The following is a 13,812-nucleotide window of genomic DNA, read 5'->3' on the forward strand; positions in this document are numbered from 1 at the left end:
AAAAAGATTTCTCATAAAATCTCCACTCTATAAATGTTCAAATGTCACTATTAATTATTCTCTCTCTTTTGAACACATTTTTTCCCTTAGCTCTTAGGTATCACATCCTTCTGGACATCCTTTGGATCTTTTCCGCTGGCCCTTCACCCTCTGCTTGACAGATAATGTAGGAGGACCCAGGACTTCTCAAACTTCACTCTTCTCCAGATGACCATATGTAATCCCACGCTACAAATACTCACTACTTAACAAATATTCTCTATCTACATACCCAGCTCTGACCTCTACTGGAATTCCAGACTTATATAGGTATTTCAGATTTAACTTGACCAAAATAGAACTCTATCTCATCTCTCACCCCAACCCTGCTCCTCCAAGTTGCTCAAGCCAAAAATTAAGGAATTACCCTTGATTCCTCTTTTTCTCTCATTCCCCATATCTAATTAATCAGCTTCTAAACTTCTAAACATTTCCTGAAATAGTTTAACTTCCTCCATTTCCACTACCAATCCTTCTAGTCCAAACCATCTTCATCTCTCTCTTGAGTTACTGCACTAGCCTTCTAATGGTCTATTTCGAATTTTGGCCTCCTTTAGTCCTTTCTCCATATAAGTTTGAGAATGTACCTTAAAAAGTACTGATTAAATTATGTTACTCTTCTGCTCCAGCTTCTCAGCACACTTGTAATAAAATTCAGAGTCCTAACTTTGGCTTTCAGAGCCCCACATAGTCTGGCCCTGGCCTACTTCTTTGGCTTCATTCCCTATCATCCTCCCTTTTGCTCACCAAGCTCCAGCCATACTGACCTGAATTTAATTACATAACACTTGTTATATACTGAATATGTCTCTAACCATTCATATATGGACGCCCTAACCCTCAATGTGACTATATGTGAAGACAGGGCCTCTGAAGAGGTGATAAAGGTTAAAAATCCAATAGGAAAAAAGAAAATCCAATAGGGCCAGTCCCCTTATAAGAGGAAGATTTATCTCTGTATCTCTCCCTCCCTCCCTCCCTCCCCATGTACACACTGAGAAGAAGCCATGTGAGGACACAGCCAGAAGGTGAGTCCTCACCAGGAACCAAATCAGCCAGCTACATGATCTTGGACTTTCTAGCCTCCAGAGTGTGAGAAATAGATTTCTGTTGTTTAAGCCACACAGTCTGTGGTATTTTGTGATGGCAGCCTGAGCTAACTAATATACTACCAAGCTCATTAAGGCTTCAGGGCCTTTGTTCATTCTTCAGCCTAGAATGTTCTTCCTTGATCTCTGACTTTTGGTTCCTTCTTGTCATTCAAGTATCAGCTTAAATTTCATCTTTCCAGAGAGGATAACACCAACTGCTCAACCTAAAGAAGCCACTCAATTACCCTCTATTTTAATTTTCTATAGAGCATTTACCATGATGATCTACTTTCAACTAACAATTCTCTGAATGACATCTTAAATCCCAGGCCAGTTTTTCCTTATTACTTATCAATTCTGGGTATGCAATATTTTACATTACCTTCAGAAAAACAATATGAAGAAGGTAACTTAGCTACAAAAATAATCCTATAATAATACATAATGCATTTGAATAAACATATAAATATATATTTGAGTAAACTGTATATAAATGTTACAATTACACATTTTACTTAGTACCACTATAATAGTGCTTAGAAACTAGCCTGCATTTTACAAATCTCCTTAGGCACAGAGAAGAGCAAAAACTATTTTCTAAATTCCCATGTTATCCTGAATGATACCTTTAAATTCTTGGGTCCTGTTACATAATTCGCCATTTTATTATTTTACAGTAGATGTTCCCTTAAAATTACATGAAGATTTTATTGTTAGTGCTGATCCTTTTACCTGTTCAGAGAACAGTGATAATCTATGTATTTCCTGTGTAGACATGTATCAAAGACACTAATGTTAATGTTCTTTCATACTCAAAATATATAATCTAGCTTATAAGCCCTGCTGCTTATATTAGTTTATAATTTGTTTTTTCGTGAATTAGTTTAAATAAAACTTTTCAGCATCTTCTCCTGGTAAAGGGGACTGGATTATCAATGCTTCTCTCTAACTTTGAACTATACAGTTTATATTACTGTAATCATCATTTAAAATCACTCTCTAGACAAAAACAAGCTAGGTAGGTATTTTCTGAGAGAAAAATATCTTCTGTTCACACCAGGCCTCCGGGCTCTTTAAGTCATTTACGACTTACCTTCTGTAGGCCTTCATGAATGAGGTGACCTATGTCATCTATACTCCTTCCTAACCGTTTAGATAGATATGTGAAGATTGGATCTTCTTTAGGTAGTAGAGGTGCAGAAAGATTAACTCTCTCTTGTACACCCTGAAGAGAAGAAAAAATAGAAAAAAACAGAAAAAGGAGATTATAAGACAATAGAAATCACAAGTAATTTGGTATCTTATGGCATTTAATTTGAAGGAATTTTAAGAAATAGGAGATGTTTGTTAAATTATAAAGCTGTTTGGAAGAAGAGAAGAAAGAAAAAGAGTATATGTATAAGCAAGAGATTAAAGAAAAAAATGAAAACAAACAAAACCCCCCAAATTCCTCTACTTACTCGCAAGTGCTGAAAAGCATGTATACTATATGGAAGTTCTAGAATCTTAGTACAATCAGGCTGCTCAGGGTCTGGAGGGACAGGAGATTCTGTGTCTATATAATCTTCAGGGCTAAAATATCAAGAGGCAAGAAGTAATGCATGAATGAAAAGTGAAGATATGTCCAATTTTTCCCTAATTAAATCATATTCTCAAAGCATCTCACTTTACAACCAATATTAGTCAACATGCATACTTTTTTCATAGAGCTGTTGTTAGAGCAAAATTTTCTGAGAGTTCAACTTAAAGGAGATAAATCAAGAGTTAGGGAGGGCCTGGGGTTCAATCCCTGGTCAGGGAACAAGATCCCACATGCATGCCGCAACTAAAAGATCCTGCACGCTGCAACAAAGATCCCACGTGCCACAACTAAGACCCAGAGCAGCCAAATAAATTTAAAAAAAAAATGGTTAGGGAGAAAATAGGTAAGTCACAAACCATTAGGACTGTGGACTCTGGACTTCCCTGGTGGCGCAGTGCTTAAGAATCTGCCTGCCAGTGCAGAGGACATGGGTTCGAGCCCTGGTCCGGGAAGATCCCACACGTCGCAGAGCAACTAAGCCTGTGCGCCACAACGACCGAGCCTGTGCTCTAGAACTCGTGAGCCACAACTACTGAAGCCCGCGTGCCTACAGCCTGTGCTCCATAACAAGAAGCCCGCGCACTGTAATGAAGAGTAGCCCCCTGCTTGCCGCAACTAGAGAAAGCCCATGCACAGCAATGAAGACCCAATGCAGCCAAAAACAAACAAATCAATTACTTAATTTTAAAAAAAGACTGTGGACTTTTCAAAAGCTAATATAACACTGCTTAACTCTTTCTAGAAATGTTAAACCAGTTTACACTTCTATATAGTCTTTCTACATTTTTACCAGTTATTGATTTTTAAACATTTTTTTCAATTTGAGAGAAGAAAAATGTCTTAGTATGCACTTATCTGATCATTACTGAGAAATATTTTTTCACATGTTTATTGGCCATTTGCATTTTTTTTTTTACCATAAATTGTTCAATTTTCTACTGTGGTATTAAATACTTTTAATTGATTTATAAGAATTCTGTACGTACTACACATTTTGAACTTTCAAATTTCAATAAAGTCAACAGTGATTGAAGCTTTTTCTCATTAGAGAAATAATTTCTAATTGATTCGAGAAAGGTCTGTTCAGGAAGACGTACTTTATTTTTGGAAAGAGAATTTCTTTACCTGATATCTTTGCTCTCCAAAGTTATGTATGTGCCATCATACAGATCTAGGTCCCCTAAGGGTACCTTGGCTTTGATGCAGTCTGGATCCTCTTTATTATGTCTCTGTTCCAGTCCTGTATCTCTGTCCTCATTCTCTTCTATGTGAATTTTTTGAGCAACTAACTGCTTCTGTTGAGAAGAAAATAAGAACACAAAAGGATTTTTCTAATATTTCAACCTAGATACCATGTAAGAGAAAGGAGAATTTAATGTGTTGAACAAGTCCGAGAAATCAAAATATGCCCTGGGTTACCTTAGTTGACATAAATAAGCTTCTCGAAACAGGTGTCCATATACAGAAAGTAACAGAACATGACATTTATAATACTGGCACATGAGTGCCTTATGATATGATCTCTGACTATCTATAAAGCTACATCTATCAACTTAACTGGCACAGAATAGCTCAGCAATTAGAAGTACCTTGAATTGTCCAAACACATCATATTTCAGTCCTTGAAGACATCTAGCACACTGATAGTGCTACCTGAAGTAACTAGTGTTCCAGGGGAATTCCTGCCACTGACATTTTTTTCCCAAACATACAGAGGAATTACGTTAACAGCCATGTTTCCACCACCCTATCTACCTTAATATTTGGCCATACTCCAGATTTTTCTACAAGAAAAAAAAAATACTTGAAGCCCCTCTTAACTGCCTTTGAGATCCCTCTCTCACTTCCAAGTTACCACTATCCTGGGAATGCCCTTGTGGTCCAGTGGTTAGGACTTGGAGCTTTCACTTCCATGGCCTGGGTTCAATCCCTGGTTGGCGAACTAAGATCCCACAAGCTGTGCAATGCAGCCAAGAGAATAAATAAATAATTAATTAATTAAAAGAACAAAAGTTACCACTATCCTGAATGTTTTATGCATCATTTTCATGTATATTTTTATAAAATACTACTATATTGCCCTACTTTTCTTATTACTTTATATATATATCTACAGCTATATCTCCAAAATCAACATACAGCATTGCTCTGCAAATTTTGAAATTTTATATAAATACTATCATACTGTATGTATTATTCTACAGCTTTCTTTTTTTTTTTAACTTAATATTATGTTTTTGACATTTACCTACATTGGTCAGTAAAGCTCTAAATTTTTCATTCTACAAGATGTATAAAAATGTATTTATTTGGGGCTTCCCTGGTGGTGCAGTGGTTGAGAGTCCGCCTGCCGATGCAGGGGACACAGGTTCGTGCCCCGGTACGGGAGGATCCCACATGCCGCGGAGCGGCTAGGCCCGTGAGCCATGGCTGCTGAGCCTGCGCTCCGCAACAGGAGAGGCCACAATAGTGAGAGGCCCGCGTACCTCAAAAAAAAAAAAAAAAAAAAGTATTTATTTTCCTGTAAACCATTAGGTTGCTTCTTTTTGAATATTTTTTGGTATTAAATGTGCTATGGTATTCTTATAAAACTGTCATTGTGTAAGAGTTCCAATAGGAGAAAAATATCGGGCTGTATGGGATACACTGTCAGTTTATTTAGTCACTGTCAATCTGCTCTTCAAAGTGGTTATAAAAACTAGAATTCTACCAACAGATTAGGATAATATCCATCTCCCCATGAACTTACCAACATTTGGTTTTGTCCTACTTTTTTAAAAAGTATTTTTAATTTTTTTTATACAGCAAGTTCTTATTAGTCATCAATTTTATACGTATCAGTGTATACATGTCAATCACAATTGCCCAATTCAGCACACCCTCACCCCCACCCACCTGCGGTTTTCACCCCTTGGTGTCCATACGTTGTTCTCTACATCTGTGTCTCAACTTCTGCCCTGCAAACTGGTTCATCTGTACCATTTTTCTAGGTTCCACATACATGCGTTAATATACAATATTTTTCTCTTTCTGACTTACTTCACTCTGTATGACAGTCTCTAGATCCATCCACGTCTCAACAAATGACTCAATTCCGTTCCTTTTTACGGCCGAGTAATATTCCACTGTATATATGTACCACAACTTCTTTATCCATTCGTCTGTCGATGGGCATTTAGGTTACTTGCATGACCTGGCTATTGTAAATAGTGCTGCAAGGAACACTGGAGTCCATGTGTCTTTTTGAATTATGGTTTTCTCTAGGTATGTGCCCAGTAGTGGGACTGCTGAATCATATGGTAATCCTATTTTTACTTTTTTAAAGAAGCTCCATACTGTTCTCCATAGTGGCTGCATCAATTTACATTCCCACCAACAGTACAAGAGGGTTCCCTCTTCTCCACACCCTCTCCAGCATTTGTTCTTTGTAGATTTTCTGATGATGCCCATTCTAACTGGTGTGAGGTGATACCTCCTTGCAGTTTTGATTTGCATTTCTCTAACTATTAGTGATGTTGAGCAGCTTTTCTTGGCCATCTGTATGTCTTCTTTGAAGAAATGTCTATTTAGGTCTTCTGCGCATTTTTGGATTGGGTTGTTTGCCTTTTTAATATTGAGCTGCATGAGCGGTTTATCTATTTTGGAGATTAATCCTTTGTCTGCTGATTCATTTGCAAATATTTTCTCCCATTCTGAGGGTTGTCTTTTCGTCTTGTTTATGGTTTCCTTTCCTGTGCAAAAGCTTTGAAGTTTCATTAGGTCCCATTGGTTTATTTTTGTTTTTATTTCCATTAATCAAGGAGGTAGATCAAAAAAGATTTTGCTGTGACTTATGTCAAAGAGTGTTCTTCCTATGTTTACCTCTAAGAGTTTTATAGTGTCCGGTCTTACACTTAGGTATCGAATGCATTTTGAGTTTATTTTTTTGTATGGTGTTAGGGAGTATTCTAATTTCATTCTTTTACTTGTAGCTGTCCAGTTATCCCAAAACAACTTATTGAAGAGACTGTCTTTTCTCCATTGTAAGTCTTTGCATCCTTTGTCATAGATTAGTTGACCATAGGGGCATGGGTTTATCTCTGGGCTTTCTATCTTGTTCCATTGATCTATGTTTCTGTTTTTTGCCAACACCAAACTGTCTTGATTACTGTAGCTTTGTAGTATAGTCTGAAGTCAAGGAGTCTGATTCCTCCAGCTCCAGTTTTTTTCCCTCAAGACTGCTTTGGCTCTTTGGGGTTTTTTGTGTCTCCATACAAATTTTAAGATGATCTGTTCTAGTTCCATAAAAAATGCCATTGGTAATTTGACAGGGATTGCATTGAATCTGTAGGTTGCTTTGGGTAGTATAGTCATTTTCACAAAAATTAATTCTTCCAATCCAAGAACATGATATATCTCTCCATCTGTTTGTATCATCTTTAATTTCTTTCATCAGTGTCTTATAGTTTTCTGCATAGAGGTCTTTTGTCTCCCTAGGTAGGTTTATTCCTCGGTATTTTATTCTCTTTGTTGCAATGGTAAATGGGAGCGTTTCCTTAATTTCTCTTTCAGATTTTTCATCATTAGTGTATAGGAATGCAAGAGATTTCTGTGCATTAATTTTGTATCCTGCAACTTTACCAAGTTCATTGATTAGCTCTAGTAGTTTTCTGGTGGCATCTTTAGGATTCTCTATGTATAGTATCATGTCATCTGCAAAGGGAGACACTTTTATTTCTTCTTTTCCAATTTATATTCCTTTTATTTCTTTTTCTTCTCTGATTGCCGTGGCTAGGACTTTCAAAACTATGTTGAATAATAGTGGTGAGAGTGGACATCCTTGTCTCGTTCCTGATCTTAGAGGAAATGCTATCAGTTTTCATCATTGAGAATGATGTTTGCTGTGGGTTTGTCATATATGGCCTTCATTATGTTGAGGTAGGTTCCCTCTGTGCCCACTTTCTGGAGAGTTTTTATCATAAATGGGTGTTGAATTTTCTCAAAAGCTTTTTATGTCTATTGAGATGATCATATGGTTCTTATTCTTCAATTTGTTAATATGGTATATCACAGATTGATTTGCATATATTGAAGAATCCTTGTATCCCTGGGATAAATCCCACTTGATCATGGTGTATGATCCGTTTAATGTTATTGGATTCTGTTTGCTAGTATTTTGTTGAGGATTTTTGCCTCTATATTCATCAGTGATATTGGACTGTAATTCTCTTTTTTTGTAGTATCTTTGTCTGGTTTTGGTATCAGGGTGATGGTGGCCTCATAGAATGAGTTTGGGAGTGTTCCTTCCTCTGCAATTTTTTGGAAGAGTTTGAGAAGGATGAGTGTTAGGTCTTCTCTAAATGTTTGATAGAATTCACCTGTGAAGCCATCTGGTCCTGGATTTTTGTTTATTGGAAGATTTGTAATCACAGTTTCAATTTCATTATTTGTGATTTCAATATCATTACGTGTGATTATTTCTATTTCTTCCTGGTTCAGTCTTGGAAGGTTATACCTTCCTAAGAATTTGTCCATTTCTTCCAGGTTGTCCATTTTATTGGCATAGAGTTGCTTTAGTAGTCTCTTAGGATGGTTTGTATTTCTGTGGTGTCTGTTGTAACTTTTCCTTTTTTTTTTCTAATTTTATTGATTTGAGTCCTCTCCCGATTTTTCTTGATGAGTCTGGCTAATGGTTTATCAATTTTGTTTACCTTCTCAAAGAACCAGCTTTTAGTTTTATTGATCTTTGCTACTGTTTTGTTTCTATTTCATTTATTTCTGCTCTGATCTATATGATTTCTTTCCTTCTGCTAACTTTGGGTTTTGTTTGTTCCTCTTTCTCTAGTTCCTTTAGGTGTAAGGTTAGATTGTTTACTTGAGATTTTTCTTGTTTCTTGAGGTAGGCTTGTGTAGCTATAAACTTCCCTCTTAGAACTGCTTTTGCTGCATCCTCTAGGTTTTGGATCATCATGTTTTCATTGTCATTTGTCTCTAGGTATTTTCTGATTTCCTCTTTGATTTCTTCAGTGATCTCTTGGTTATTTAGTAACATATTGTTTAGCCTCTGTGTGTTTGTGTTTTCCATTTTTTTTCCATGCTGATTTCTAATCTCATAGCGTTGTGGTCAGAAAAGATGTGTGATATGATTTCAATTTTCTTAAATTTACTGAGGCTTGATTTGTGCCTGAAGATGTGATCTATCCTGGAAAATGTTCCATGCGTACTCGAGAAGAAAGTGTAATCTGCTGTTTTTGGATGGAATGTCCTGTAAATATCAATTAAATCTATCAGGTCTATTGTGTCATTTAAAGCTTCTATTTATTTATTTTCATTTTGGATGATCTGTCCGTTGGTGTAAGTGAGGTGTTAAAGTCCTCCACTATTATTGTGTTACTGTCAATTTCCTCTTTTATAGCTTTTAGGAGTTGCCTTATGTATTGAGGTGCTCCTATGTTGGGTGCATATATATTTATAATTGTAATATCTTCTTGGATTGATCCCTTGATCATTATGTAGTACCCTTCCTTGTCTCTTGTAACATTATTTTAAAGTCTATTTTATCTGATATGAGTATTGTTACTCCAGCTTTTTTTTGATTTCCAATTGCATAGAATATCTTTTTCCATCCACTCACTTTCAGTCTCTATGTGTCCCTAGGTCTGAAGTGGGTCTCTTGTAGACAGCATATATACGGGTCTTGTTTTGTATCCATTCAGCAAGCCTGTGTCTTTTGGTTGGAGCATTTAATCCATTCACGTTTAAGGTAATTATCGATATGTTTGTTCCTATGACCATTTTCTTAATTGTTTCAGGTTTGTTTTTGTATGTCCTTTCCTTCTCTTGTGTTCCCCACTTAGAGAAGTTCCTTTAGCATTTGTTGTAGAGCTGGTTTGGTGGTGCTGAATTTTCTTAGCTTTTGCTTGTCTGTAAAGCTTCTGATTTCTCCAGCGAATATGAATGAGATCCTTGCTGGGTAGAGTAATCTTGGTTGTAGTTTCTTCCCTTTCATCACTTTAAGTATATTTTGCCACTCCCTTCTGGCTTGTAGACTTTCTGCTGAGAAATCAGCTGTTAATCTTATGGGAGTTCCCTTGTATGTTATTTGTCATTTTTGCCTTGCTGCTTTCAATAATTTTTCTTTGTCTTTAATTTTTGCCAATTTGATTACTATGTGTCTCAGCGTGTTTCTCCTTGCGTTTATCCTGTATGGGATTCGCTGTGCTTCCTGCACTTGGGTGGCTATTTCCTTTCCCATGTTAGGGAAGTTTTCAACTGTAATCTCTTCAAATATTTTCTCTGGTCCTTTCTCCCTGTCTTCTCCTTCTGGGACCCCTATAATGCGAATGTTGTTGCGTTTAATGTTGTCCCAGAGGTCTCTTAGACTGTCTTCATTTCTTTTCATTCTTTTTTCCTTATTCTGTTCCACAGCAGTGAATTCCACCATTTTGTCTTCCAGGTCACTTATCCGTTCTTCTGCCTCAGTTATTCTGCTATTGATTCTTCTAATGTAGTATTTGTTTCAGTTATTGTATTTTTCATCTATGTTTGTTTGTTCTTTAATTCTTCTAGGTCTTTGTTAAACATTTCTTGCATCTTCTCGCTTTGCCTCCATTCTTTTCCCGAGGTCCTGGGTCATCTTCACTATCATTATTCTGAATTCTTTTTCTAGAAGGTTGCCTATCTCCACTTCTTTTACTTGTTTTTCTGGGGTTTTATCTTGTTCCTTCATCTGGTACACAGCCCTCTGCCTTTTCATCTTGTCCATCTTTTTGTGAATGTGGTTTTTGTTCCACAGGCTGCAGGACTGTAGTTCTTCTTGCTTCTGCTGTCTGCCCTCTGTGTCCTACTTTGTAATTTATGTCAATCTCTTGGGTGTGAAATGTTATCCTGTTATAATTATTGGGGTAGACTGTATTACTATTAACAAATTTGTGCCCATCCTTACAAGAGAATTCTACATCACTGTTCTGCTGGACTCCAATGTGACCAATATGACTTTCTTTGGTCCATGTAACATGAGAAGTGTCATCTGAGCCTTCTAGTGGGAAGCATTTTTAGAGCCAGTGTAAACTTCACCAAGTTCTTTCTTTTCCCTCAGGTACTGAGAATGGCAATATCCAGGCTGTTGTAGGTATATTTCTCATATGTACTATACAGCTAAACTAAATAAGAGATCCAAACTGATATTCCATGTTTTAATCAGTTTGTTTAATCTGTTTATATTTACTGTGATTGCTGATCTTATGGATTTATTTCCACCATATTATTTTGGGTTTTCTGTTTATCTTACTTTTTCTTTGTTGCTTTTTTCTCATTTCCTGCCTGATACACTTTTTTTTTTTTTTTTTTTGTGGTACGCGGGCCTCTCACTGTTGTGGCCTCTCCTGTTGCGGAGCACAGGCTCTGGATGTGCAGGCTCAGCGGCCATGGCTCATGGGCCTAGCCGCTCCACGGCATGTAGGATCTTCCCAGACCAGGGCACGAACCTGTGTCCCCTGCAACGGCAGGCGGCCTCTCAACCCCTGTGCCACCAGGGAAGCCCCTGATACAGTTTTGATACACTTTCTACATTCCCTCCCCTCCGCCTGTATCTTCTCTTTGTTTGTAGGTTTGAAAACTATAGATTGCATTTCCATTATTTTGGTTACTGTCCTTACTCTTTTTTTGGTTAAGTTTTTCATCAGTAAATACTTCAGTATGATTCTGAAAGATTCTCTTTTTAAAAAAATAATACCACAACACCATTATCACACGCAAAAAATAGTAATTCCTTAATATTACATATCCAGTCTGTGTTCATTCCCAACTGTTTCTTCCCTCTTTATTTTAAAATCCAATTTGTTTGAGTCAAAATTCAGTAAGGTACACACACTGCAATTGGTTGATTTGTCTTTTAAGTCTCTTTTAATCTTCTGGTTACCCCTCTATTTCATTTTTTTTAATCCCTGTAATTTATTTGAGAAAGAAATTGGGTCCCTTATCCTGTAGAGTTTATTACTCTACAATATTTTACTGACTGCATCCCACAGGTTTAACATGTTCCTCTGTCCTCTGTATTTCCTGAATACTGACACCAGGATCCAGGGGTTCTTAACTTTTTCATGTCATGGACTTCTTTGGCAGTCTGATGAAGCCTACAAACCCTTTCTTAGAATAATCTTTTACATACACAGAATATATAAAATGACAAAAGAAACCAATTACAGTAAAAAGCAAATTATACTGTGGTTTGATTAGATTTATATTTCTTTTGGCAAGACTTCTGAAAGGTGGCGATATTCTTAAATTTTTAATATGTATACCTATACATTTTCCAACAGGATTTTAATTTATTCAGTTATTTTTGCCTCCTGAACATAATAAAAGAGTTAATATGCTTTAAGTAATCATTGAGCATGCCCCAACCCACCTACAGACTGGTAATTTTATTTAGTTTTACCTTTTAAACACAGAAAATAAATAAATAAATTTAGCAACTTTTTCATCAATGTTTTTACTCACCATTACACATCCTATGCACTTCCACTGGATTTACTTTTCTTCTTGCAGAAGTACATCTTTAATTTTTTTTTTTTAAGTGAGAGTCTGTGGTTAGTAAACTGTCTGTGTATGTTAGAAAACTGCTTCGTCCTCACTCTTGAATGATGGTTTAAGAGAATATAAAATATTATATTTAAAAGAATACAAAATTCTAGGGCTTCCCTGGTGGCACAGTGGTTGAGAGTCTGCCTGCCGATGCAGGGGACACGGGATCGTGCCCCGGTCTGGGAAGATCCCACATTCCACGGAGCGGCTGTGCCCGTAAGCCACGGCCGCTGAGCCTGCGTGTCCGGAGCCTGTTGCTCCACAATGGGAGAGGCCACAATAGCGAGAGGCCCACATACCGCAAAAAAAAAAAAAAAAAAGAATACAAAATTCTAGACTTAACATTTTGATGCTATTCCTCCACTGTCTTCTGGTATCTAAGAAGTCATCCAGTGTCACTACTTTGTAGATAAACTGTATTACCTAGTCTCATGGCTTTCTGTCTATGTCAAGGCATAACAAATTTATCTCTCTAGCTCAGACCTTTACCCAGGAGTCCACACTAGAAGAACCAACTCCTCACTCAGTGTCTCCACTTAGATGCCTAATAGGTATCTCAAACTTAATATACCAAAGCTAAACTCCTCCCCAGTCTACACCTCCTTCAGTCTTCTGTATCTCAGCTAACACCAACTCCATCGAACATCAGTCGCTCAGGTCAAAAATCTTGGAATCAACCTTCACCCCCTCTCCCGATCTGTCTGTCTCTTCCCAACTACTCCATGATCATCTCCTGTGTCTAACAGTTTTGTAGTTGCTTCCAGGTTCTATCCAGATCCCAAGCCCAAAATCACATCACATAATTTTAGTTTAGAGTTTCTACTCCAAAGTAATATTCTACCCTGAAATGGTGTTCAGTAAATTGAAGATGCAATTATTGAACCACTGGATGGTTTCGTTTGTTTTTTGGTCATTAGGTTTTGTTTTTTCTTCCTGCTTTTTTTTTTTTTTTCCACCAGACTCTTTTCAAGCTCCATCCTAGTCTTCGAGCAGTAGTGAATTTGGTTATCTTCCTTTATCTTGTATGAAATATTGTCATTTCCTTTATTCCATAGAAATGAACAACCAGACACCAGAGCCTGTTCCTGGCCTTTGAGACCAGCAGGTTTACAATTTCAGCTACATTCTCAACTTACTGTTTTGTTCTATTTCTGGTCTATGGAGATATTTATGTTGTGTTTAGGCCTGACTATATTTTATTTTGATTTCTGTTTTGTTTTTTATCTGTCATTGCTATGTATATGAAGCAGAAGTAAAAACTAAGTATAGACTCATTACACTACCTTAATCAAAAATTGGTGGGGTCAATATTTTTCATTTGCATTTTCAATGACTTGGTAAATGGCATTTCCCCCCTACACATACTCTGATTTAAGTCACCTTTCTTTATATTAAATAATACTGCTGCTTAGAGAGATAACAATAAACATATATAATGGTGTCTATGCATCTGAAAATAAAAACTACTTTCTGCACCACTGCATCTTTCTGAACACTGTGTTTAAGCTTCCAAGCATGAAGCCCAATAAATATATC

General features: G+C 36.8%; 1 protein-coding gene across 3 annotated transcripts in view; it reads right to left on the reverse strand.

Moving 5' to 3' along the window:
* Positions 1-13,812, reverse strand: part of TTC17 (tetratricopeptide repeat domain 17) — a 158,042-nt gene that overhangs the window by 114,671 nt on the left and 29,559 nt on the right. For all 3 annotated transcript variants that reach the window (XM_007455810.1, XM_007455811.1, XM_007455812.1), the window contains exons 3-5: positions 3,838-4,007; positions 2,591-2,702; positions 2,224-2,355 (exon numbers count right to left, since the gene is read on the reverse strand). In XM_007455810.1, coding sequence (XP_007455872.1) covers positions 2,224-2,355; positions 2,591-2,702; positions 3,838-4,007 — 414 coding nt within the window. The remainder of the gene's footprint in view (positions 1-2,223; positions 2,356-2,590; positions 2,703-3,837; positions 4,008-13,812) is intronic.

This window comes from Lipotes vexillifer, unplaced genomic scaffold, assembly GCF_000442215.2.
Source record: "Lipotes vexillifer unplaced genomic scaffold, Lipotes_vexillifer_v1.1 scaffold977, whole genome shotgun sequence".
Lineage (NCBI taxonomy): Eukaryota > Metazoa > Chordata > Mammalia > Artiodactyla > Lipotidae > Lipotes > Lipotes vexillifer.